Raw genomic sequence first — 24,056 nt, 5'->3', positions numbered from 1 at the left:
ATAACCAGGAACTGCTTAGTGTACGCACATTTTTTCTAGCGAGTGTATATATATTTTCTTCACTGTCGGGAGGCAGAGGTTAGTTGGTTTTTACTGTATTTTTTTTTGGAGTCCAAACAAAGGAATGTATTTTCTAGTTTTTTACCTTTCTTGATATTTTGACCTTTATTTTGGGACAAGAAGTGTCTCGCATTATGCACTCTTCTTTTCCTCATTTTATTCCGACTGACGGAAGTCGTTGTGGGATAGAACTGAGTGACACTTTTGTCACTTAGTAACAGCTTGTAGGAAAAGAGCTTGGAAAGTGATTAGTGCCCTCTTGTGGGACATGTTTTTATGCTCTCTTTTTGTGGAACAGATTGCTTCTATATTTGCACTTTAAAGATATTTTCGACTGCGATGGAGTAGTTACTTTCGTTTCATACATATTGTTCCACTCATCTCTGGGATTATATACTTTTTCCATATAACTGCATTTCTCTTCAAAGTACCACCTTATATTAATATCAGTTAGGTATTTAACAGTTATTTATTGAGGATCATACTGGCAAGGAAGGAACTTATGTTTCCTAACTTCTCGAATTGATATTACTAATATGACAAAATAATAATAATAATAAAACTCCGCCGAAGCCGGTCCCAAGCCCGGTTGTGAAAGGAGGAGGGATGGATAGCTTCAGTCTGAATGGCTGTACGCCACCACAGCGTCTCAGGGGGTAGGTGACGAAAGTGCAGGAACTTTGCAGTCTTGCAGATTACTCACTAAGGAAGCTATCTCAACACCTGGCAGCTAGGGATAAAATGCACCACCAACAATGAGAAGAAGGAGAAATTTGAGGTCCGGTACGGATAATCGGCGGGAGTCGTCTGACTTGGTGACTGGGTCGGGCTCTCGTAATGGACAGCACGGCTTCGAAACCGCTAGTCGTGAGGCGGTTCGACGTCTAGGCGCCATGACGACCAGGAGCACAGCTCCGCCTGCTGCAGCTGTTTCTCGCAGTGACACAATCCCGGCCACCATCAGGGAACGTGTTCGACTTGAAGTCATCGGGGAAACTGGTGACCGAGAGTTGATGAGGGCAGAGGCGGCGGCATCAACTACACCACGCCGCACTGCAGGCAACAGGTTCAGTACTCGCCGAAGCACTCTTCTCCACCGTCCAGCTGAGGTTTCCGCTGAGGTTCGGGACGAATTCCAAAGAGCGTGTATAGAATTCTCGGATATGGATCCTTTGCATAGACCAGGTATTCCCAGGCTCTATGCATCTCCAGCAACTCCGGGAATTCTATCTCAAATCAATGATGAGATTGCATCTCGACTGTGTGCTGATATGTCGCTGCTGCAACTACAATCACTTGTGTATTGTGGTGCAGTTGCGGCTATCAGATTGTACGGTCAAAAGATTCGCTTTCGCGTTATTGGTTTGAGTGACAAAAGAGATCCACCATGGAAAATTCGTGTGGAACGTCGGTGGGACTCACTAAGGCAGGACATTGCTAGACTGATTCAGATCAGCACTGGCAATGCCAGCCGACGGGTGAGAAATAAAGTGCAGAGGGTTTACCGGAACTATGCCATCCCCTGTGAGACACCCGTAGTTGAAATTCTGGACACACTAAAACAGAAACTTTCTGTCATATGCAGTCGGTTACGACGGTATGGCGAAAGTTATTCCAGACGTGTCCAGAATGCAACATACGCGAGGAACCAGCGGAGCTTTTTCAGATCTCTCAACGAATCCCAACAGAGCGCCCAGACAATACAGTTCTCGGTGACGGAAGCGAAAGAGTATTGGGGTGGACTTTGGGGGTTACCTGCCCAGCAAGCTGAGCATGCTGAGTGGATCACCGCCGAAGGCACCCGCCATGCCAATACACCTGGCATGAATTTCGCGGATGTTACCGAAGAGGAAGTTCGACGAGCCATAAACATCTCGAAGAACTGGAGGGGCCCAGGTCTGGATCGGGTGCAGAATTTCTGGTATAAGAAATTTAAAAGCGTACACAGTCGGTTGGCACGCAGTATAAATGAGGTCATGAGTCGGCCGGAGGAATTCCCAACTTTCCTCACTGCGGGGATTGCCTACCTTATCCCTAAGAAGGACACGGTGCAGGACCCCGCAGACACAAGACCGATCACTTGCTTACCAACCCTCTACAAATTCATCACGTCCATTATTAGTGGAAGGATCAATGCGCACCTCGAGACCAACAACATTCTGTCCGAGGAGCAGAAGGGCTGCCGAGTTGGGTCAAGGGGTTGCAAAGAGCAACTCATTATCGACTCGGTAGTTGTAGGACAAGCAACTAGAGGTCAAAGAAACCTCTTCAGTTGCTATATCGATTATGCCAAGGCTTTTGATAGCGTTCCGCATACCTGGCTAATCGACATCCTACATCTGTATCGCATTGATCCGAAACTAATAAAGTTTTTGGCGACAGTCATGGAAGGGTGGCATACCACCTTATCGGTGCGTACATCTGAGGGTGCTAATACCTCAGAGCCCATCCGTATACGGAGGGGCATCTTCCAGGGGGATTCATTGAGTCCTCTTTAGTTTTGTATGGCACTGAACCCCCTTTCATGGCTACTGAATGATGCTAGAGGGCATGGTTTTGCAATAAAATATGGCCTACGTGCTAAGTGCGAACTGGCACACTTGATGTATTATACCTAGATGACATCAAGTTGTATGCTGGTACTGACAACCATCTTAGAAGTCTGTTGCGAATAATAGACATGTTCAGCCGTGATATTCGGATGGAGTTTGGATTAGACAAATGTCGAATCCAAGCCATCCGCAAAGGTCATCACGAGCCGCATGCCGGACATAGCATTGGTGACCTCCACATCGAAGCTATGACCGAGACAGACTTCTACAAGTACCTAGGAATTCTGCAAGGACCCCATGCTCGAGTTGGTGATCTGAAGGAAGCTCTGCTGTCCGAATTCCTGCGACGAGTAAAGCTGGTGCTGAAATCGCATCTCTCGGGGAAGAATAAAATAAGCGCGTTGAATGTATTCGCTATCCCTTCACTGGCTTATGCATTTGGAATATTGCCGTGGACGCAGACCGACCTGGAAAACGTCCAGCGGCGGATACGGACAACTATGTCCAAATTCCGAATGCATCACCCAAAGTCTGCCGTGGAGCGGATGAACCTGCCTCGTGACATCGGAGGTAGGGGCGTGGTTGATGTGGCGGCACAACATCATCGCCAAGTCGACTCGCTGCGCGCTTATTTTTACAGTAAAGAGCAGGCGAGCCCCTTGCATGCGGCTGTCTGTAAGGCAGACTGTGGACTGACTCCACTTAACTTGAACGATCGATCTTTCAATCCGCTGAGTGGGGTGAAGTCGGACCAAGAGCGGATCGATGAATGGAAGTCGAAGGCAATGCACGGTAAACACGTGAATTGTCTTTGGCAGCCATTTGTGGATTTGCATATGTCGAACAGATGGCTGTGTGCTGGGGAGCTCTTTGCTGAGACGGAGGGGTTCATGTGTGCCATTCAGGATGGCGTGGTCGCCACCCGAGCTTATAAAAAGTTCATCATGAAAGAACGGGTGGAGAACGACCAGTGCAGAATGTGTGGTTCGGCGTTAGAGACGTTGGACCATCTCATTTCTGGCTGTACTATTATGGCACCGGCGCAATACATCACCAGGCATAATGCTGTATGTAAGGTTATCCATCAAAACCTTGCATACAAGCATGGGCTGATCACGGGTACATGTCCGGTTTACCGATATGAGCCGCAAGCAGTACTTGATAGTTCTGCTTACAGCATGTATTGGGACCGACAAGTTCTGACTGATCGCCATACCGCACACAACAAGCCTGACGTACTGTTAGTTGACAAGACAGGTCGCTCCGCGTATATTATTGATGTTGCTATCCCCCATAATAGCAACATTGAACGGAAATACGTGGAGAAGAAGGTGAACTATGAGCGCCATTGGCTCGGGAAATCAAAGAAATTTGGCGTCTCGAGCGGGTGGTTGTAGTTCCCATATTATTGTCAGCTACAGGTATTGTACCTAAATCCCTGACGGCTTCCCTTGATGTCCTGGGACTTTCGCACAGTCTGGTTCAAACCATGCAGAAGTACACCATTCTGCATACGTGCTCGATGTTGCGGGGAGTACTCGACGGATTCTCCCACTGACCTACCACCGGCCACCACCACCAGTACCCCTTTAGTTTTTAAGTAGGTAGGATCGTCCGAGCCTAAATGCTTGGCACTAAGTGCTAGTATTAGGTAAAATCCGGCATCTGCCGAGATTGTGATAACTCGGAAAATAATAATAATCGTTGGCGCAACAATCCATGTTGGATCAGGGCCTTGAAGTGTGTTAGAGCACTTCATTCAAGACCGTAACGGTACACTAGGAGGCAATGTGGTCAGCATTGCGCTCGCCCGAGATTATTACCCTGATTTGACTCAGGTACTCATTCACAGCTGAGTCGACTGGTATCCGACGTCAAATCACGATACAAATTCCACTGCCACCACTGAGATTTGAACCGCGACCTTCCGTACGACAGCCTTGCGCTCTAACCACTCAGCTAATATGACAAAAAGAGGGGTTAAAAGGGGAAGGGATCTTGAACAGATGACGCGAGTTTCTTCACGGTTCACCAAAACACTTGAAACTTGGCCAAATCAGCGAGTTTTTGTGTATATTTACAGAGATTTTTGATGCGCTGTTAGCAAAAGTACTCTTCCGGAATATTTGTACCACCACCCTTCTGTTCGTTCTTCCTTTGACACTGTTCCAAGCATTGCTACTGTTTTTAATTTAAAGGAACTTCTTATCACCCGGTAAAGTTTGCTCCTCAGGTAGTGTTAACCGATGATTAGACCAAAGCAGCCTGTGTGCGTACATATATCTGAGTTGTAAAAACTTTCAGCCTAACTTTTTTATATCCATAGCTGATTTCAACAGACCTTCAGGCTACCCTGGGTAACGACTTGTATGATGGCGATACTGTAACGGTCAAATTAACCATAAATAGTCAACGGGGAGATAAGGAGAATCTTTGGCGTTCTGTTGATTTTCTCTACGACGTGGATGAAATCGCTACTGAAACATTCGTTAGAGCTATTTAATATGCCAAGAGCAAAGCTATGCAATTAATAGCCGGATGTGATGTTAATCGAACTGCGGATGCGCGACTTGGGTGATAAACCCACGTTCTTAAATGCAGTCAGGCAAGAAGCAATCGACATTACGATGGCATCCCCTGGCATGGCGACTTAATATTACGCTCTTCCTATTACACCTCTAGTCAGAAGACAAAAGACGTACAAAAATAAACTGAACGCCCGAGTTACGATTACCTGGGAAGCGCTTCAAATCCATTCTTGGAATTAAAAAAATCACCCACACGATCACAGATAGTATGGGAAAAGTTTTCGAAGAGAACTGCCTACTCAATACGCTAAAGAAGGGTAAAACACCATGGTGGAACTCTGATTCGGCAAAACAGAGGGGAACGACAAGGGTACTCCTCAACAGAGTTCTGATTTGGCTGTTGGGTGGAGTCGATACAAAGAGGTTCAGAAAGCTCCCACTTTTCATTATGGAGACGCTTTGGTGTTTGAGGCGGATGCTTGTCAAAGAACCTACCCAGCAGCCAGGTAACCTCCGGTTAAAATGCGGGAAGTACACAGAAGGAATTTACAAAGATTGAATCATTTGCTCGGAGTACTTTGCGTGGGGAGGTGTATATTTCCCAGCCGGCATTCGAAATCTCAGCTGCAAGAGCGCTGCAGGATTTTACTTCTCGTGAAAGTGTGCAATCGATCAGGTCTCTCTCTAGTCTAACGTTCAATAATGTCAACAGAAGTTTAATCAGTCCAATGTTTGAGAATCTTGCAGCCTTCAAAGGATTCTCATCATTTATGTGAAGGAAGGAAGAATCACTAAAGTAGGAATGCATGAGGGGCGTAATACCGGAAGTCTAACAAAACTTTAAACCATGTACTTTTTAGTGTACGTCACTCACATTTGAATTCGATGATTCGTGGATGGTATGCGAGAAATTAACTGAAACGACCTCTGGAGATTTTATACTTAATAGAACTGCTCTGCATAACAATATTATAACGTTCCAGTTATTGACCTCAGATAGAACCTTAACTCAGATAGAACGAAGTTTAAAACTCACGTATCTTTCATAGTAGTGACGCGAAAAACTTTCTTGCCAGCCACCACATGTATTAGCCACTTAAGTTCCCAGGCCCTGATACTTATTGATTCTTCCGCAAAGTTTCATAATTAGCCGAGTTTTATTATATATTTTGGGACCTGGCTAAACTCACAAAATTTACCGTACTTACGAGAATATTGGAACGCTTTGTGCAAATAGGGGTGTGCGATTATCAGATGATGACCTCTTTGTGATGTCAACGCCCCATTCATTGCGTGGAACTAGAAAACAATTCCTAGATCTACCAACCGCAGATCTGTGTCAACGAATGTTTCGGGTGAACATAATTTAATTGAACTTATGGTAAGCTCTGCCCGTGAACCATGCGTCGCCAATGACAAGGCAGTGAATGCTTCGGCAACCTTTTAACCTTTACCGTTGGTGCTACCGATCCTGAGACTATGTTTCTCCAAGATCGGTATTTAGAACTTACACAACGTCACCAGAATACTGTCCCTTTATGCCTCTCAGGTTATAAGGACGCACTTTGCAAAAAGTTAGCATTGGGACAGTTCGATAGTGGATGAGGAAGACGGTTGCTTCCCTTAATACCACTATGTCTCGCTGGAATTCTTGGAATTTGGATAATTACAGGGACCTTTGGTAATATTCAATCAGCCCATGGCTTGTTTTAATAAAATATTTACACAGAAATACCGTCTGATCAAATTTTACCTGGACTGGTTCTTTAAGCCGTGGATTGGGGCAACCGTCTTACTATAAGCATGCGTGTGAAGTTTGAATGTGATACGTTTATTAGTGTAATTTTGGGAACTATTTATGACGCGAAAAGGTTGTTTGTATTTTTTAATCTGCAAAACAAGTCGGGAAACCGGAAGCTGGAAGCTTCAGGCATGGAAAGTTTTGTGTATTTCTTCTATAAAAATATTTAAGTGGACATTTGTTCCATTTGTAGTTAGCACGTAATATATATGCATATATTATGTCAGAATATTCACTTTCACATGCTACTGACATTCAACGCCTTTGAATTTGCGCTGAAACTACAACTTTGACCTATTATAACTTTGTTAGTAATAGTGGGAATTCCACCAAACTTGGTAGGATCATGTTTTCTGTTATAGTCTCTATTACTGCATGACCGTATTTGGTGAGAAAAAATGTATACTCCCTTTTGCATGTACGGAAACCCCCCTTAAGTTCCAATTCAATTTGGTGTCAATCGGTACAACCATTTCTGAGAAAAGTGCGTGTGACAGACAGATAGCAAAACTGATTTTAATAGGGGTTTTGTTTTACACAAAACCTAAAAATGGACAATGACTACGGTTACGGAATCATTAAAAAAATTTATGCACTACACTCTACTGTATTGAAAAGGCAAATTTTAGAGTTGCAAAAAATATTCAATGAGTGCCGTGTGTGAAGAAAACTGTGCTGGAAAACCGTTCTCGTTATGTTGGCATTCCAGAGATGAAAGAGGCTCTTATGTGATACATTATGGTTGATGTTTTGGGTAAAGTATATCTGTTAGCCACTGACTCCACTCAAACGTATTTGTCAAGCTTATCTATGCAACAGGCTTATCTATCCAACAATTTGACGAATGACGGGGCCAATGAATGAAAATGAATCGAAAGAAGAAAAAAAAGAATTTGCTACAAGTAGTAAAGTCTACCCCCATAGACGGCTTTAAAAAATGTATGGAAAATTGAATTAACCTTAGGGATGTTTTATTGGCTCAGAAGGAGCTTACTTTGAAGGTGATAATGAAGATTTATACATAAAAATGTCGTCTTCTGCATTTAATTTATTTAAAATACTAAAATATTTTTATTTATCCGAAATTTAATCAGGTGGTGTATATTCGCAGATAGTGTTTTGACACTGGGGTGATTTTTTAATAAATTCGTTCAATTTTCCTGGACCTATAAATTCAAATAGTGTTTTATACATTAACGAACAATCCGCAACAATCTATATATGAAAAAAGTCAAGCGATGACGGCTTTACGGTTTCTTGAGGCAGCGTCTGGCGATTTGCCTCTGCCCTGGTAAGAAACCGTAAAGCCGTCATCGCTTGACTTTTTTGAAAAGTTTGGGTGCAAGCCCTAAGCGAGGGGTCCGTGGACCAGGAAAGAGGGAGTAAGTTGCTCCCCATTTGGTCCGGTCCAGCATTAAGTTGATGCGGACTTAGGACCCCATCATTCTCAAAACGAATAATCTGTATATGTTTATATAGTATCCGTCTCTCTGAGAATATCTTAATTAGTGTACACTGTTTTTGCAGCAATTCATAACATTCATATCATGGGGGGTCATCCTGCCGCAGTGAATTGAAACCATACATAAGTGACCCAACAACCAATAGAATCAGCCTTGTAAAAGGTCAAATTATGGCAGAGTCGCTGACTAATTCTATTTAATAATGGCTGCAAGTAAAAGATAAAGAAACACATAAAAACATCAAACCCATTCAGACCCCTAGGCCACAAAGGAGTAAATGCATACTAGCGGTTGGATAATATTTTAAAAGTTTTATTCAGGGTCGTCGCATGTCACAGCGATAAACCTAAATAATGAGTTAATCCGCCTTTCATTGTGCACATCTGAATTAATTCAGCAAACACTTTCCATCCACTACTGTTTGCGGCCTAAAAGGTGCTAACGGCCGCTAACGCACGCAGTTGAGCACAATACGCTGCAATCCACTGTGAATATCTGCATTCTGTCAGTAGGTAAGTCATTTGGAAACATTTTTGCTGAACTAGTTCTCAGTACAAGTACTTTTAAGGTAACCTTGATAGGAACAAACAATGCCCGAAGCGGTGTCCATTGTGTTTCTTTTGGAGTGTAAAAATACCAAAGACGTTTGCATAACACTTCAGTTCACACCATGGTCCGAGGGAAAAAGAGTTAAATTGAATAATAGTAAAACCAACAATATCTTTTCTTACAAATAACAAAAGTGACCAGAAAGTGTCAAAGAAATTTGAGTCTAATTTGGGCGGACAGATAGGTCTGGTCGATGGTAATTTACATGATGTTTCGGTTAAAAGATATTTTGTAAGAAGTGTTGCCATAGATTTCATGGTGATTTTGGCGCATGCTAGAAATGACATTTCCTTTCAAACCTCTTTTGATTGACGAAAAATTTTTTTAACACATCATTTGAATGCTTTGATTTAAAGCTCCTTATTCATTCCCTTTTGAGAGATTATTAAATGGGTTCAGAAAATCTTTTGTTTTCAGTGGCACGTCCTGCACTGGCTTCATAGAATTGAAAACAAAATTTCTTATCTGTTTATGTTCCGATAATAAACGCAATTATAAAGTCCCCCCTTGTTTTCCACGATTGAAAAACAATTTCTCTGGTACTAGGCTCAATTGCAGTCAGGAAAAGGACGCTTGGTGACCGCATAGGGGATATCCAGCATACCGTAGTGCTAGGCACAAGGCAGCAGCTGCCGAGATTGGTGCTAAAGGCGAAGGTATGAACGTCTCTTCGGCACCAATTATCCCAGGGATCCCGTTTGCAAAAGTAGTCCGACAAGAGGGAATTGAGGAGCCCCAACAGGATGCAAGAAGATTTCGAATTTGTGCGAAACGATAGGCGAAATTGTGACGAAGGACGTGGTACCGGAGTTCTTGGCGCTCGTCAATATCATTTCAGGCATATCAATTGGTCTGAATTTGAAACCTTTGATATATGGAAGTCTCTTGTATCCCATTTTACAGCCTGGAGAAGGGAATTTATACATTGTTTCAATCTATGTTGTGGGAAAAATTCGAGCCAAGTTCAAGAAGGAATTCTATTCCATGTTTATGACACTCGAACTGAATGCCCTGCATAATTATTATATTATAGCAGGCGGTAAACAATTAAAAGTAGTATTCTTCAAATCTTTTAAGAAGCAGTATCAGATACAATATAAATGCGAACTGTAAGGGTCAGAGAGTTCAACCTGGCCCAGGGCAAATTCCTATCTGGATTTGTACATTGCTGACGCTCGGCTGAACTTTGGAATCCTTAACGTGGACTACAGATTGATGTTATTCTAACAAGAGAGTAGAATATCTCCCGAACTTGTGGGGGCTCCGGAATTCAACTGGAGATACTCTAGAGCGAGGGCAATTGATTTTAAGCGGAATTAAAAGGAGAAATTCTGGTGGTGGCTGCTGTTTGCTGGTTAGCGATTGACCGCTGGATCGACAGAAGAACAACTGGCTTTTGATGGATTGATCGATCTTTTCGCGGTAGATAAGAAGGTGCTTTTGGGATTAAAAAAGGGAAGATGAATTTTAGAAGAAGGATGTTTTCTTCAAGTTTTCGTTTTAGAGAAAAATAGTTGCAAGCAGCCATTGGAAGGTCTGGGTAATAACAATAGGGTCGGGCCGCATTTTGAATTGAATTTAATGTAGAAAGAATACTAGGCCACAATATACATAATCAATTTTAAAATTTTATGAGGAGGCTTTCAAGGGGTCCTCAGCGAAATTTTTGATTTTTTTTTAATTAATAGTTAGGGCCTTTAATTATTTTTTAAAATTATTTATCTCTTATTTGAGGGAACTTATCATATAATATGTGTCTTAAGTGAATTGAATTTTAGTGTCCTTCTTTCGCCTTTCTCCTAGCTCCCGTAAGAGTCATCTTTTAAGAATCATATTTTTATAGACAGAAGATGCCGAGGAACGGTATGAACACTATAATACGCATCTTACCTATACCTGAGGCAAAAGAAACATCAGCAGCAACATGGTCGATCTTTTCAGTTTTTGTTTTGATATTTCTAAATTTTTCATTAACCAGAGTCAATCCAGATTTTCATTCTGACAATTATAAATATACTCCTGGTAATTTTGCTCCCAAAAAATTCTGCTACACTTATGCCCCTCCACTGTATTCAAATATAGAACTCGATTCTTATACCAAAAAGAGGAGCAAATCAGGATTCTAGGGGGATACGAAATGCTATTGCGAACATGTGGCCTGCATGTTCCCTTACATGCCATTGAGTTTAAAGTGAGGCTTCTCATAAATGCGAAAGGGAGGTGTAATTTTTTTCACACAATATAGTAATGTGGCCAAGCCGTCCCGGATTTAGGTTTCGGTTGAACTGCTAGACTTCGCTGAAGTGGCAGGGCGTGGCATTGGGATGTACTCCTGAAAACTGCATTAGCGTGGGCATACATTCAGCTGAATGTCACCCGCTTTTCTACACCTGTTTGAGTTAAGTTTTCCACGCGAAGTCTTTGTTAGAAGATGCATTGGATTCTCGATTAAGACCATCCTATCCGTGTAATAGTTGTCCATTTTTTTTTTAGCATGGTGGCGAAGAGAGGGTTTAATGAGTGGGGCTTATAACCTAATGGTGTGTGAACACTTTGAGAAATCTATATAATAAGATTCAGTATCTGGAATGGTTAAAACCTACTACTTACGGTCACTAAATTTCTATATTTCAAGTCGCAAGTTATTCGCAAAATTTTGAAACGCATATATATATCAGTGCATCACGGGTTTCTCTAAGTCATTTGCTTCTTTTAACTTAACCATTCTTTTCTTGCTATACAAGTGCGGTCCTCAAATTGGTTAATTCTTGATTTGGCTAATGGATGGTGATCTAGCTTCCACTGGCCAGACCGACGAATGAGGCCAAGAAGAGACGGGATGATTTCACTGGGTATGGAGTTTTCACTTGGGCCCAGAATGGAAAGACTTTAACCAAATTAAATCGGTTGTGAAACTACACAATTTTTCCTGTTGCCCCAATCTTCTCCCTGTGATTCCACCTGGCGTTATTTAATATTCTCTTCTTTAATCAGGTTTTGAATATAGCTTTCTTTCTCTGTATTTTTTATACTTTCGTAACTTACCAATCATGAAGTAATCACAAAAAGAGCTTTATCAGAGAACGTAATGCTTGGCGTAGTGTAGATCTTGCAATTAAGGATCGAGCATACCAACAGTGTTGCATATCTTGTCGTACGGAATGGATAAAAATGCATAAGGAAGGATCAAAATCGAAGACAGCTTCATTAATACCAGGTATAAGGCAAATTTCGATGTCTCCCAAAAGGCTAACACAACCCAATAGGAAATTAAAATCTCTATAGTTAGAAGTGAGAAATGGAAAAAAACGCCTCCAAGACAAGCAAGGTACCTATATTGAGGAAAACTACCAGTCCTTTGGGTAGAAGATAAGGTGAAAACCTAGAAAAAACTGACGATGAGACTCCAACCCTATGTGCTGATAATAATAAGAAGAACAAAGAAAAAAGATCGTACATTAGCTGAGATTCTGCGCAATGCCAGAGAGGACGCGGAGAAATTTCCAAGTTCAAAAAACTTCCTGCCATCGAGCCCCTTTACCCGTCGAGCAGGAAGAAGAATCTGAACGTAATGTGCGACACGGCTCCATTTGTAAGCGCTCTTCTGTGCTCTCTGACGATTGTATTTTAGAAAAGACTCCCTTAACGAGTCTCATTCTATTTTCCACAAAAAAAAGGTGTGATCGATGTTGTTCACCACCCCATTGCTAAACAATCACTGTTAGGGAATCGTGCCTTCTCAATCTTGTGTAGGTAAGATTGATAACTTTCATGCCCATTGGTAGTTGGATAAAAAAAATAGTCAATCTCACCATACTTCCCGTTCAAGTACGGACATAAATTGCAAATGGGCCTCGCAGTCCATCTGTCTTTTGACTCGTAGGGAGTTATCATTTATTTTTCATTAGTAATTACCTCTCTTGAGTCTTCGCCCTAGCGCTTGTAGATGGCTTTGTGATGATTAGCAAAGAGGGAAGGGGGAAGGAAGACAATGGTATCACTCCAGCGACCACCACAACCGAGGGCACTGCGACACTCGCTAAACTTCCCATAGGTACTTGCAGGAGGCCCTTACGATACATCTCATTACTTAGAGCATCAGCCCATACCAGTATTTTGTAGAACAGAACGGACTGCATCGTCTTGATGAGAATGCATCTCTTGCTAAAGCTAGGGCCCCAATGTTTAGCACCAGCGGATTTAAGGCCGCAACTCCTAATGCAGCTCTACTGGCGAATATGGAGGCTAGGGCATCATTAAAGTTTCTTCCCAAAAATGCACGAAAAAGCAATGAAATGTGTTGAAAAAACCATGATTTCTTATGTTACAAACTCGAACATTTTTTCCAGGAAGCTTTCTTTATTGATCAGTCGGGGCTTTACACTAGAATTTAAGGTGTGATTTGTGGTTAAAATGAAAGTGCATAGTGAGCATAACCTCCATAATCAACCACATCCGTAGAGTTTTCATCGCTATTAGCGATCCAGTGTACCTCCATTAGAATGATTGAGCCTTAGTTCCAAAACCATATCAATTAAAGTGTGTTTTACCCCCCCTGGTACGGTACGTTTCAGTAGCTCTGCGTCATTCTTGACTTCATTTAGGGACTCGTAAGTAAATTCGGTTTAACGGTTTCGTACCGAAAACTTATGAAAAAAATCGATGGTATGAATCAGCTAATATGTCGACATTATCAGCGATTTCTCCTACTTTAATTCGGCAGTAGTTTACAATCATTTCTTTCACTTTTTATACGTTTTCGTCCGTTAGCTTCACGATTTTCACCCCTTTTTGGAAACGGTTATATCACTCGTAGACTTACCCCTGCAGCATTAGTTACTGCTCTGAGGGTAATCACCTTCTTTCTTCCTTCTCTCCTCTGACTCTGAATCTAGCCGGAGTCTGGTTGGAAACCCTTTTGAGATCAACAGCTGAATGTTGAAGATATCCGCGATCGATATGGGGTTGCACCGATTGTGGAAAAATTGTGAGAGAGACGTCTTCGATCATATAGCCATGTAATTCGTGCTAACAAGAACCTACTTACCAAGATAGGTTTGAACATCGAAGTCGATGATAAGCGACCAAAAGGCTGGTCGAAGCAACGGTGGGTTGATATGCGGGATGGTGATTTGGATGCCCCGCGGCTACATCCAGATCAAACTTTGCATCAACATCGACGGCGCAACAACCTGGATACCGGTTGTCTAGGCCTGGTGCCAATTCGATATCCCTAAAAGCTGTTTAGCATCCTGACCTGCCTTATTAAGGAACACCAGACATCCCGGTTTTGCGCCAATTCGATATCCCTAAAAGCTGTTTGGCATCCTGGCTTACGCCATCGCTCCATCTTAGCCAGGATCTGCCTCGTCTTCTTTTTCTACCATATATATTGCCCTTATAGACTTTCCGGGCTGAATCATTCTCATCCATTCGGATTAAGTGACCCACCCGCGGTAACCTATTAAGCTGGATTTTATATGCAACCGGGCGGTCATGGTATTCCTCACAAATTTCGTTTTTATGTAGACTACGGAAATCAGATCAGACCTTTGATAAAATAAAATGGCGCAACCGATCACGACGAGCCGACCCCTATTGTGAATGGGCCAAAGGCTAAAGGAAAAGAAAAAGCTGATGCTTAGTGCATGGATGTCGCTTTGGATAGAGAGTTGGTCAGATTGATTACTCGCATCTCATAGTACCCAGACTCCGGATATCCCAGTTTGAATACTTTTCTTGTGGCGAAATTTATGTAATTGGAATTGAAAGAAATAGAAGAAGTTTTGGAAATGCAGGGCTGGAATAGTGGCCTAATCAAAGAAGGAATGCTCGTGCTCGAAACGTGTTAAGTGATAACTTGAGATTTCATATCGTGTTTGCTACGTGAAATTTAGTATTCGTAAGCACGATTGGCTTGTTTCGCCTGTGCTGATCATTGATCGGGAAATAGAATTTGTGTCGGTTACGGTTTGATGATCACGTCCATTAGTGATCGAGCGGCACAGTGCCTTAAGTTTGCACAAATGTTATAGAATATACTATTCCACAAGGTGATCCCAGCAAAATGATTTTATTGTTCTGCCGTGATGAGATCGACGAATATGCGAAAAGAGAGGTGCTCGTATGCTCTTGAGGCAAAGCTCCTTTTCCTGTGAAAGAAAGTGTCTAAAGAATTGTGAAAAAAAAGTTCAGAAATCCGTGATGTAATAAGTTTGCAGATTGCTGGCGGCCAAGAAGACTTGTATACAGGAGGAGAAAATCCAGTGGTAAAGGGACACGGAATGTTATTCTGTATCTTTGGGGTAAGGACTGGCCCATGGCCCTTGTGGCGCGTGACTAACTGGCCTGTGCCCAACTATGCAACCACGTGGCCGCACACCAATGCAGTGCATTACATAGACGACACTAACACAAGACCTTATGGGCGGAATTTTTCTCGAACGTGCGCAATGATTTTGTTTCATCAAAAAATTTCGAGCAATGCGCTGGGAGTTGAATCTCCAATATACAGACTTCTTGACGGCAACGAAGCCAGCATGCTGGCCAAAAGATTTGTTCATCGAGCGCCGCATTCCTGATTCCACCCTGCTTGAGGGAATGATATGTGTTTGAACGGCATCGTCATTCTCATCGAGGTCAATTTCGATGACAATTTTGGGTCCGCGAAAAATTTTTTAGAGACTGTGTTTTGACTTCGTCGTGCAGTGTCTCTGGCTTTTTGATCAGTATATTTTGCGGGCGGGCCTTTCGACAAATTTTTAGGATTTGGGATAGCTATCCCTTCTTCATCGTCTCTGCACACATGTTCCGGCCGCTACCATAATCAAGGGAAAATCTCCTTTACAATGCGTGAACCGCTCTGCTCCGCAAATATATCGGTCTTGTCTTCATTGCGATCTTAAAGGCATTGTTAAGTTTGTCTTTAGGGCCCAAATTTCTAATAGCTCCTCTCTGATTACTGCCGGTAATGTTATTATTTTTCAACCGCGGATGGCAGGCACGATCTCCTTGGTGGAAGCTTCCCCTTTACTTTGCTACACTACTAACTTTAGGCTTTTTACGCTTCTTTATACTTACTGCCTTTTAGGTAATCATTTAGGTCGCGGCGAACTGAGTAAAGGTTACGCAACTCATTATTACACCAATAGTTATGTTGTCATCCATACATTATTGCAAACGTTGAGCGACTCTTCAAAGGTTAAGTTAAGACATATCTTAGCTCTGGGCATTTGGTGGTAAACCATCATTTAATTCGCACAACATTAATTTGATATCCTGTTAGATTCCTTGACAATGTTCTTCTGTTATGAACGGATCGATTAATACTCTTTTCTATTCATTCCTAAGTTTTATATATGACCAGGACCGTAAAGACAAAATCTAGTGATTTCGGACCCATCCATATTATCAACTAAATTTAGTTTTGTTGGTACCTTTTCCGGGCTCCAAGGGTATCTTCGGGCACGTGGGAAACTTCCTTCCCCTTCTCTCTGATCAATCCCGGCTGCGACTCACCTTTCTCAATGGCTGTATCATCATACATTACAAAGAGTTAATTTTCTCGCTACATAACTACGAGTACATTTATATATGTTTCTATAGTATACACTCAAGTAGAATATCTACCAGCTTGATATCATCAGCAGATAACTAGTTATACCCAAGCGTTGATATTACATATTTCAGAATGTTCACTTTTCATTCCCACCTATGTAGTCATCAAACAATTAAATTTAAAGCGGCAGCACTGTCGCACTGCTCAATCTAGTTGCGGTTTCAAGTATCTAACTTTACAGCACCGGCAGATTTAGTGTCGCATTCATAAAAATAACACGTTCACCTTCATTTTTCCGACAGGATCATTATTAGCTTTTATCTATGCCAAATGACATTTAAAGTATTTGGACCTTGAAATGTTGATATGATACCGGGACTTACTCATATAAAAGATATCGAGATGTTAAATCGACTAAGATAAGCTCATAATTAACACTTATAGATTTATATGAGTGCAGAATTTTATTGGATCATAAATTTAGGAAATGCGGCGTGTGGATAGGTCTATTGATTTTCTTGAATAATAAATGGTAACTGTTCAATATCGGGTCCAGGGTTATCAGATTGACTGAGTTGTGGCAAATGCAACCTGCCCCATAAGTAGGCGGAAAGATTGTGTATCTAGAAACATTACTTATCAATAAGAGATAAAGTAACACATCTCTCAACTGCAAGCTATATAATAATAAAATGCGGTGATAGTCTCTTATGGTGTCCTTTGGATTAAGACTTGGATATGCTACTAGAATAAGGATAACCATCAATGTTGACTCAGAACTCTTTTCATTGTCCCACTTTCAAATTTCCTTACTCATTTTCAAGTAACAATCTTTTATTTACTTTTACTTTGACTTACCCTGAGGCGTTCATTGGATAGTTTTCGTTTAATTTCTTTACATGTCCATGAAATGTCAATGATTTTCTTTGCAGGACATAAATCGTCAACTTACCTGCAAAAAAAAAAGGAATTGAATGAGTACAATTTTAGTACAAAAGATGAAAAACAGTTTTTTATAAGAATAAATCCCAGAAAATTAAAATCAAATATGAAAGTGGAAGCAAAAGTCAGGCTTTATTATTAGATATATTATATATATATATAATACACAAAATCTTTTAAAATCTAAATTTAAAATCTTAAAATTTTTAAAATCTTCCAATTACAATGGCCAGTAGATGTGGTAAGAAGGCGAAACCAACCTAAAGCAGAAGAAACGCGGGATGTGATCTTGGAGGATCTTCCCTCTTCGATCGTCGTCCTTTTCTTGGGTAGGGGGGTGAACTGCATTTATGCACTCGGTGCAAGCTGTGTCAGACAGATTACTGGTTAAAAAAAACGCTTTTGTGTCTAGAATGGAACCGGACCTCAAACCAGACATGTTCAGTGTAGGGAGGAAACCCCGTAGCTCAGAGAGATTCAGTTATCCTTGTGTCTCTACTATCCAGCTTCGTCTTTTTCGCCTTGAGAATGCCTTGACTGTAACCCACTCTGTTCCACGTGTCCTCGCTCTGCCGCACGATCACAATTATAGAGCCCGAAGACACTTGACACTCTTCTATAGAAAAAATGGATTGACACGCACCATAAACCATATCCGCACAGTAAAGGTGGTCGGGGGACGATGACTTCCTACTGAGCAGCAGGGTTAGGAAATAGTTACCCTCATCTGCTTTCGACTGAACCACGGTCGCACGTAATTTATAAGATGAGTAGTCCATATACCCCCCGTTTTTCTTTCCCATAATTGTTGTTATGTGGTGAGGGCACTCACTTCACAAGTGACAACATTTTCTGAGGTATGTGCACCTCCGCTCAGCAGTATGGTGATAAGATTCAGATAAGATTCATCAGACTTCTCGAGCCATAGCAGACAATTGTACTTCTCTGGCCTTGTAGAGCAGATTGGAGTCGTTCAACTAGTCCTTCAATATCCCCACTCGTGGGCAGTGGTGATTGTGCGGGGTTCCCTTTCTAGCGGAAAGAGAAAACATACCTACATTGAATGCGCTGGAAGTCCAGATTATACTTATATATATAAATATCCGATCTTGGTGTTTTCTTTTCCTTTGTGGATTGCAGCGCCTCTTCCAGTTTCATTCCATTGAAGAGTGAGCATTATTCAGTACTTCCAGTCAGGAAAAAATTCAAGCCCGGTTTTCTCCATCTTCATTGCTTTCATGGAACGGTGGGATGGAAAGCGTGTTTTTTAAAAACCAGCGTACACATGAGACCCCATGGGCCCCTGTTAATGTCCCTGATTAGCTCCTGCCAGCAGAATGCTTTTTGCTTTTTGATTTAGTGCCAGAGTTTTTTGCGATCTTTTATATTTGGCGGATCTAAGGGTTCCTTCATTTTGGTCTCTTCCACGCTGACCAATCCAGTCTGAAGTATTTCCTTTGCAGACTTGCAACATCAGCGGTTCATCAGTACTGAGTCTCCTCTTGGACGCTAATGCATTGCAAGTTGCGGCTCCTTGTTGAATGCACTAACGATTGAGTCGTAGTTACTTTGTTCGGTTCCGGGTTTTGTGGCTTATTTACCTACCACTAATAAGGAAGCTCTGGCAAATTTTCCAAGATGGATTCTAGTTCTAGATCTAGATCTGGAAACCAATACTTTCGCGCTTAGAACGCCCTGGACCCTCTCGCTAAACGTTCTCTTATTGCCAGTCTTCGACTCAAGTTTAACAAGTTTATCGTTAGTTGGTGTCCGCCCGATAGGTTTAGGATTTACCCCTGTGGCTCTTGGTTTGAAATTGTTGTAGATTTTTCGAAGAACTTTTCCGAAAGATCTCCCTTCGTTCGTCTTGATGAAGGTGGCCTCTAACCGTGGTTTGCCACTCTCCTTTTTCTTTGGCGCTGATGTCGCCGTAGTTGACTTTGATTTTGCTACAGTAAGGTCCCTGACGACTTTATTCAAGTTAGGTTATTGTTATTGATTTTTTTTCTTTTTCGATGTTGCTTGGCCCATTTGGTTACCCCTGCGTCATCGTCAGCAGATCCAGGCTGTTTTCCCCTCGTTTTATTTTATCAGTTGTTTGTTCTCCCTCTGGCGGATTGCGAACAGCATGTTTTGTACAACTACGGGCTGCGTTAGTGATATGCTTTTTTCTCAGCTTCTCTTCGGGTGTCTTTCAGAAGTCTCGCTGCTGTGTAATAAGGTGAAACAGTTCTTCTATCTTCATTATGTCATTTTTGACATCCATAGAGATGTTTCGGAGCTTATTTCCATGTGTCCATTTCGCACTCCTTAAGTAGCCCTTCTTCCTTTACCCTTGTCTTTCTGATGGGGTCTATACTCTTCGAATAGGTGTCTTGCGTTTGCGCCTGGTTGGGGGTTCGTCAAGTTTGCCATCTTTTCTCGGGGTCCTTTTTCCAACCTCGAATTCCTTTCTGGCCGCCAGAATTTTGATTGATTTTTGTTTCTAGGTGACGGCGCACAAGTTTGCTATGAACAAGATGAGGGTCTAAAATGTAGATGCATTCACCTACATATTTGGGGAAGCTAAGAGTTGTCTTTTTCAAGAGAGGCTTTGGTAGGATCCGAATGAGGGTCCTAAACAGTACATTGTTGTGGCGTACCGTAATATACGTAATGTAGAATGTGCTCCTCGTTTCTTGGGTGCTGAAGGAAATGATTGATTTTGCCCTTGGCGTGAAACAAATTGGTGACGTCAAAGTAATAACGATGAGATTGTTAGTGTCATAAGAACTTGGCTAAAGGAAGTTCTGCTTGGCTTAGTGAACAAAAAGCAAATGCTTTTTGTTCATATGTACATTATGTATTTGAGTTGGTGGTCTCACCATCATTTCAAAATCGATTATGACGTACTTGGAGATGAATTGCATACGATTACATAATACATTTCAAATTTAAGACGAGGCCATGTTCGAGCTAACTCCGAGAGGATGAAGTAATCATATGAGACTCCGAGAAACAAGAGATGCTGAAATTGACGGAATACTACCGCGCGGTGATCTACATAAAGATGAAGATTTCAACGTAGTCTTTTTTGTGAAGTAGTACTTCGTTATGATTTTGCGAAAGGCGGTGATTTTATGAATACAGCAGTTCATGGCAACCAGCAATATAAACAGGAAGAGTGCTAAGATCCCCCAAATTGAAGATCTAAGTTTTGTTGGCATTTATCTCCAGTCTCACTCTGTTTGCCTTCTTCTCCGAATTCACAGTCAAATTGCCAAGCTCCATGTTTGATATCTGTTCAGCGCTGAAACAGGTTAATCGAGGTATTTTAGGGGAGTGGACACTGTTCACTCAAATCATCCACGTCATACAGGCAAGGCAGCATGAAGACGTTCCTAGTTAAATCTTGGAGGACTACGCTTTGGGTTTCACATTCATTTGAGATTTCGCCTGGATTCAGCATGCGGCATTGTAGGCCATTCGTATGTCGCTCTGATAATAATAGTAGTCATTAATTTACCCTTCCTGTATACGGCAATCCAGATGCATTCCCTGTTGATGATCGATGAAGAGCAACTCGACTCCACAATGATAGGCAGGGTGACAGAATGACCGGTGCAGGAAGACCCAAAATCTTGCTTCCTTTCGATAAAGCGAGATGTTTTTCTATGCTTTTCAGAATTATTTTAACTATCTTCGTTGCAAGAACAGGAAACATGCAAAACACTCCTTTATTTGCGGCATTCAATATGATTGCCCTTTTTAGAAATCTTGAACATTATGGGTAGATCTCGAATTCGGAGGGTTTCCTGATGAGTAGAAGTAGCAGTTTTGCTGCTCTGGAATCTACGATTATAAGTTCCCTGTTTTCCGCTTGGCCGTCTGTTAGGTGCCCCTGTCTATGGCGTTATATACTGATACCCTGGTTTGAAGTACATTTTTCTTGGAGCAATGACCCCCTCACCCTTTCCCTCTGCTGTAAAGTTGCCATCAATGTATTATACTAATTAATTAAACCCTAGGTCATTGATGCACTTTCTGTGTCTGCTCTGTGCTCCATTGTGTATCAAATTTCTTACCGAAATTAAACTGCATTGTGATGCTTATCCTTAGTATCAGCAATTTTGGATGAAAATCGCCCAGAAAAAAATTTATTTTTCTTCTGATTTAGGTATCTGCCTCGCTGATACTGCTCGATATTCTGAAGATTGCCTCCTTACCTGTATGCGAAATTGATTAAGAGTTAATCCCAAAACGACCTCTAGGGATGCTCTAGCTATAAACTAATCTTTAAAGGTTATGCTACTCCTTGACTGTAGAGTTTGATTTTGTCTGCCCAGATTGGCATCCAAAACGTAATCATTGACTTTACTATTGCAGTATGTGTATATCCAGTGCGTTTTTAAGGGGTATTCCCATTTCTTCCCTGCTATTGATCTGCAAATCCTCAAAGACCTTCTAGCTTGCTTAAGTATTTTCCTACGTGCGTTTTTATGAGTAGTTTCTGGTCTTTACATCGTATGACGGGAAAATATGGGTTGGAGGCTTTCAATACCAAGCAGTATAGGATTAGATGCAGTTTATGGTAGCACAAGAGACTAAAAAGCATTATTCGAACACAGGAGAGTAGAAAGGCCCAATTGATATACTGTTTCACGTCTGCCCCGAAGCGCAACGTAACCGTAAACAATTACAGCTGGTATTTCCTCAGATTATATTGATTTATTATCATGACGTATGAATCAAATCTAGTAACATTCTTAGCCTCTGGCCTAAGATGGTCTACGCCTAGATAAGCACCTTTTTGTTTAAAGAAGCGAGTAAATCCGTCGCCCCCATGGCATGCTATACTAACTTCAAGGTGCAAATCTCACGTTTTGGTGCACGGACCACCATCCACTTTCCTAAATTCACAAGTAGCTGACGAATAGTAGAGGCAACTCTTCGGATGCTACTTCACCATCTTTTCATTACGACGACGACAAAGTACTTGGCAAGAGAGGACCCATCTAAGGCCAGAACCTTATGGTGTCGCTTGCCATGATTTACACTCACGTCCGGTCTATGAATCAATGTGATCAGAGCTACTATGTATCTGTAACCGTTTTCGGTCATGCTGCTGCCTATGTGAGGCAGCGTGTGCAGAGTTGTCTCTGCATTTGCGACGAAACCGTCAGACATTTTTGAATTTAAAAAGTGGGCCCACAAATAATGCATTCGTCGTTTCGTTTAGGGACCATATGGAGTGGAGGTGACCAACAGCTATTGGAAGGTCTATATACAGGAGCTAGCTGTTGCTTCTGGGCTGATAGGCGACGCACCTTTGAGAGAATCTAGGAGCCGGTAGTGCTAATGTGGTGCTGCACATCGTGCTAAACCGACTAGGAGAAACTACTTTCAGTAGTGATGTTGCGATATTTTCGGAGGAGCGCGGGAATGCGATGGTCAGCAATGTCCTCGAAAACAATCGAAAAAGTGTCTTTTGCACAGACGGACATTTTTCCTGAGGATTTCAAAGCGGTTGCGAGGCTCAAGGCTATTCTATAGGTCTACCAAAAGCCCATAGTGACACAGGAAATCCGCGCCTAAAATGGGGGTGCTAATGTCAGCCAAAACGAATCGCCACGAAAACATTCGGCGCAATCCGAGACTTACATCTACCTGCCTGTAGCCGTAGGTGCGAATCGGAGGGTCGTAAGTTTTGTGGTGTTAACGTGTTTGGACGGGGTAAAGAGAAGACAGACACCTCTCCGCCCGTGTCGACCAAAAATCAGCGTCTGCTCAGAGGGTCGAAGGTTGTAAGGTGGCGGGGTACTGCGCTTCGGGTAGCCGCCGTCGAGGCACCCAGCGATCATAATTTTTCGCATTGAAATTTCATCGGGTGGGTTCCTAACTTACGGTACCAGCAAATTGTCGGGGGTCCTACGGTGCGACTACCCAAACGCGGTCGCCTAGCGTCAGCTCGTTCAGCAAGTGATTTAGCTACGCTTCTTCACTTACTGATAGTCGACGTATGAGGCTCGTGATAAAAGCGCATGGCGTCCGTTGTTCCAAGTGGCGGAACCATCCCGCCAGATTGCGTCCACAAAGGGGGGGGGGCACCCTGACTGCAACCGCCGCCACAGGGGGATCACGCCCCCCACTGTTTTGCCCCCATGAGTCATCCTTCATAAAGACGGAGAAATTGTAAACAAACTAGTTGAATTGTGCTACTCAATAAAGTATCCTCGTTAGACTCATGTGATGCTTTTCATCCTCAAAATTGTTTGGTGGAGATTTAGGACTAACTCATTTCTTCTGTTTGTTCTTTAATAGAAAGAAACTTAGAAACCTGTTCAAGTTTAGAGGTCAAATTTCGATACATAAAGCAGTCGAGTCCTCTTCCTTTAGGATTTGCAGCCGATAGAAGAAAGGTGCATTGCTCACTCTCAATTTCAATAACAGATCACTGCCTCGTCTCCGTCTACCATGTTCACAAACTTCCGCAAAAAGATGGGCACATGCGCAAAAATGAATAAATTGATTTTTGCTGACGTTACACGCTAGCGTACTCGCAAT

The 24,056-nt window shown here is 42.2% G+C and overlaps 1 protein-coding gene across 4 annotated transcripts in view; it reads right to left on the bottom strand.

Moving 5' to 3' along the window:
• The window catches only part of LOC119654575, a 361,980-nt gene that overhangs the window by 52,664 nt on the left and 285,260 nt on the right, over positions 1–24,056 (bottom strand). Inside the window, exon 1 of one of the 4 annotated variants that reach the window (XM_038060032.1) lies at positions 17,430–17,459. The exons of the other annotated variants lie outside the window; for them this stretch is intronic. Coding sequence (XP_037915960.1) covers positions 17,430–17,443 — 14 coding nt within the window. The 5' untranslated portion in view covers positions 17,444–17,459. Of the gene's footprint in view, positions 1–17,429; positions 17,460–24,056 lie in introns of those variants that run through there. 4 annotated transcript variants of the gene reach the window in all.

Source organism: Hermetia illucens, chromosome 4 (assembly GCF_905115235.1).
Source record: "Hermetia illucens chromosome 4, iHerIll2.2.curated.20191125, whole genome shotgun sequence".
Lineage (NCBI taxonomy): Eukaryota > Metazoa > Arthropoda > Insecta > Diptera > Stratiomyidae > Hermetia > Hermetia illucens.
The sequence above is the reverse complement of the archived record's forward strand: the minus strand, read 5'-3'. Positions and strand labels throughout refer to the sequence as shown.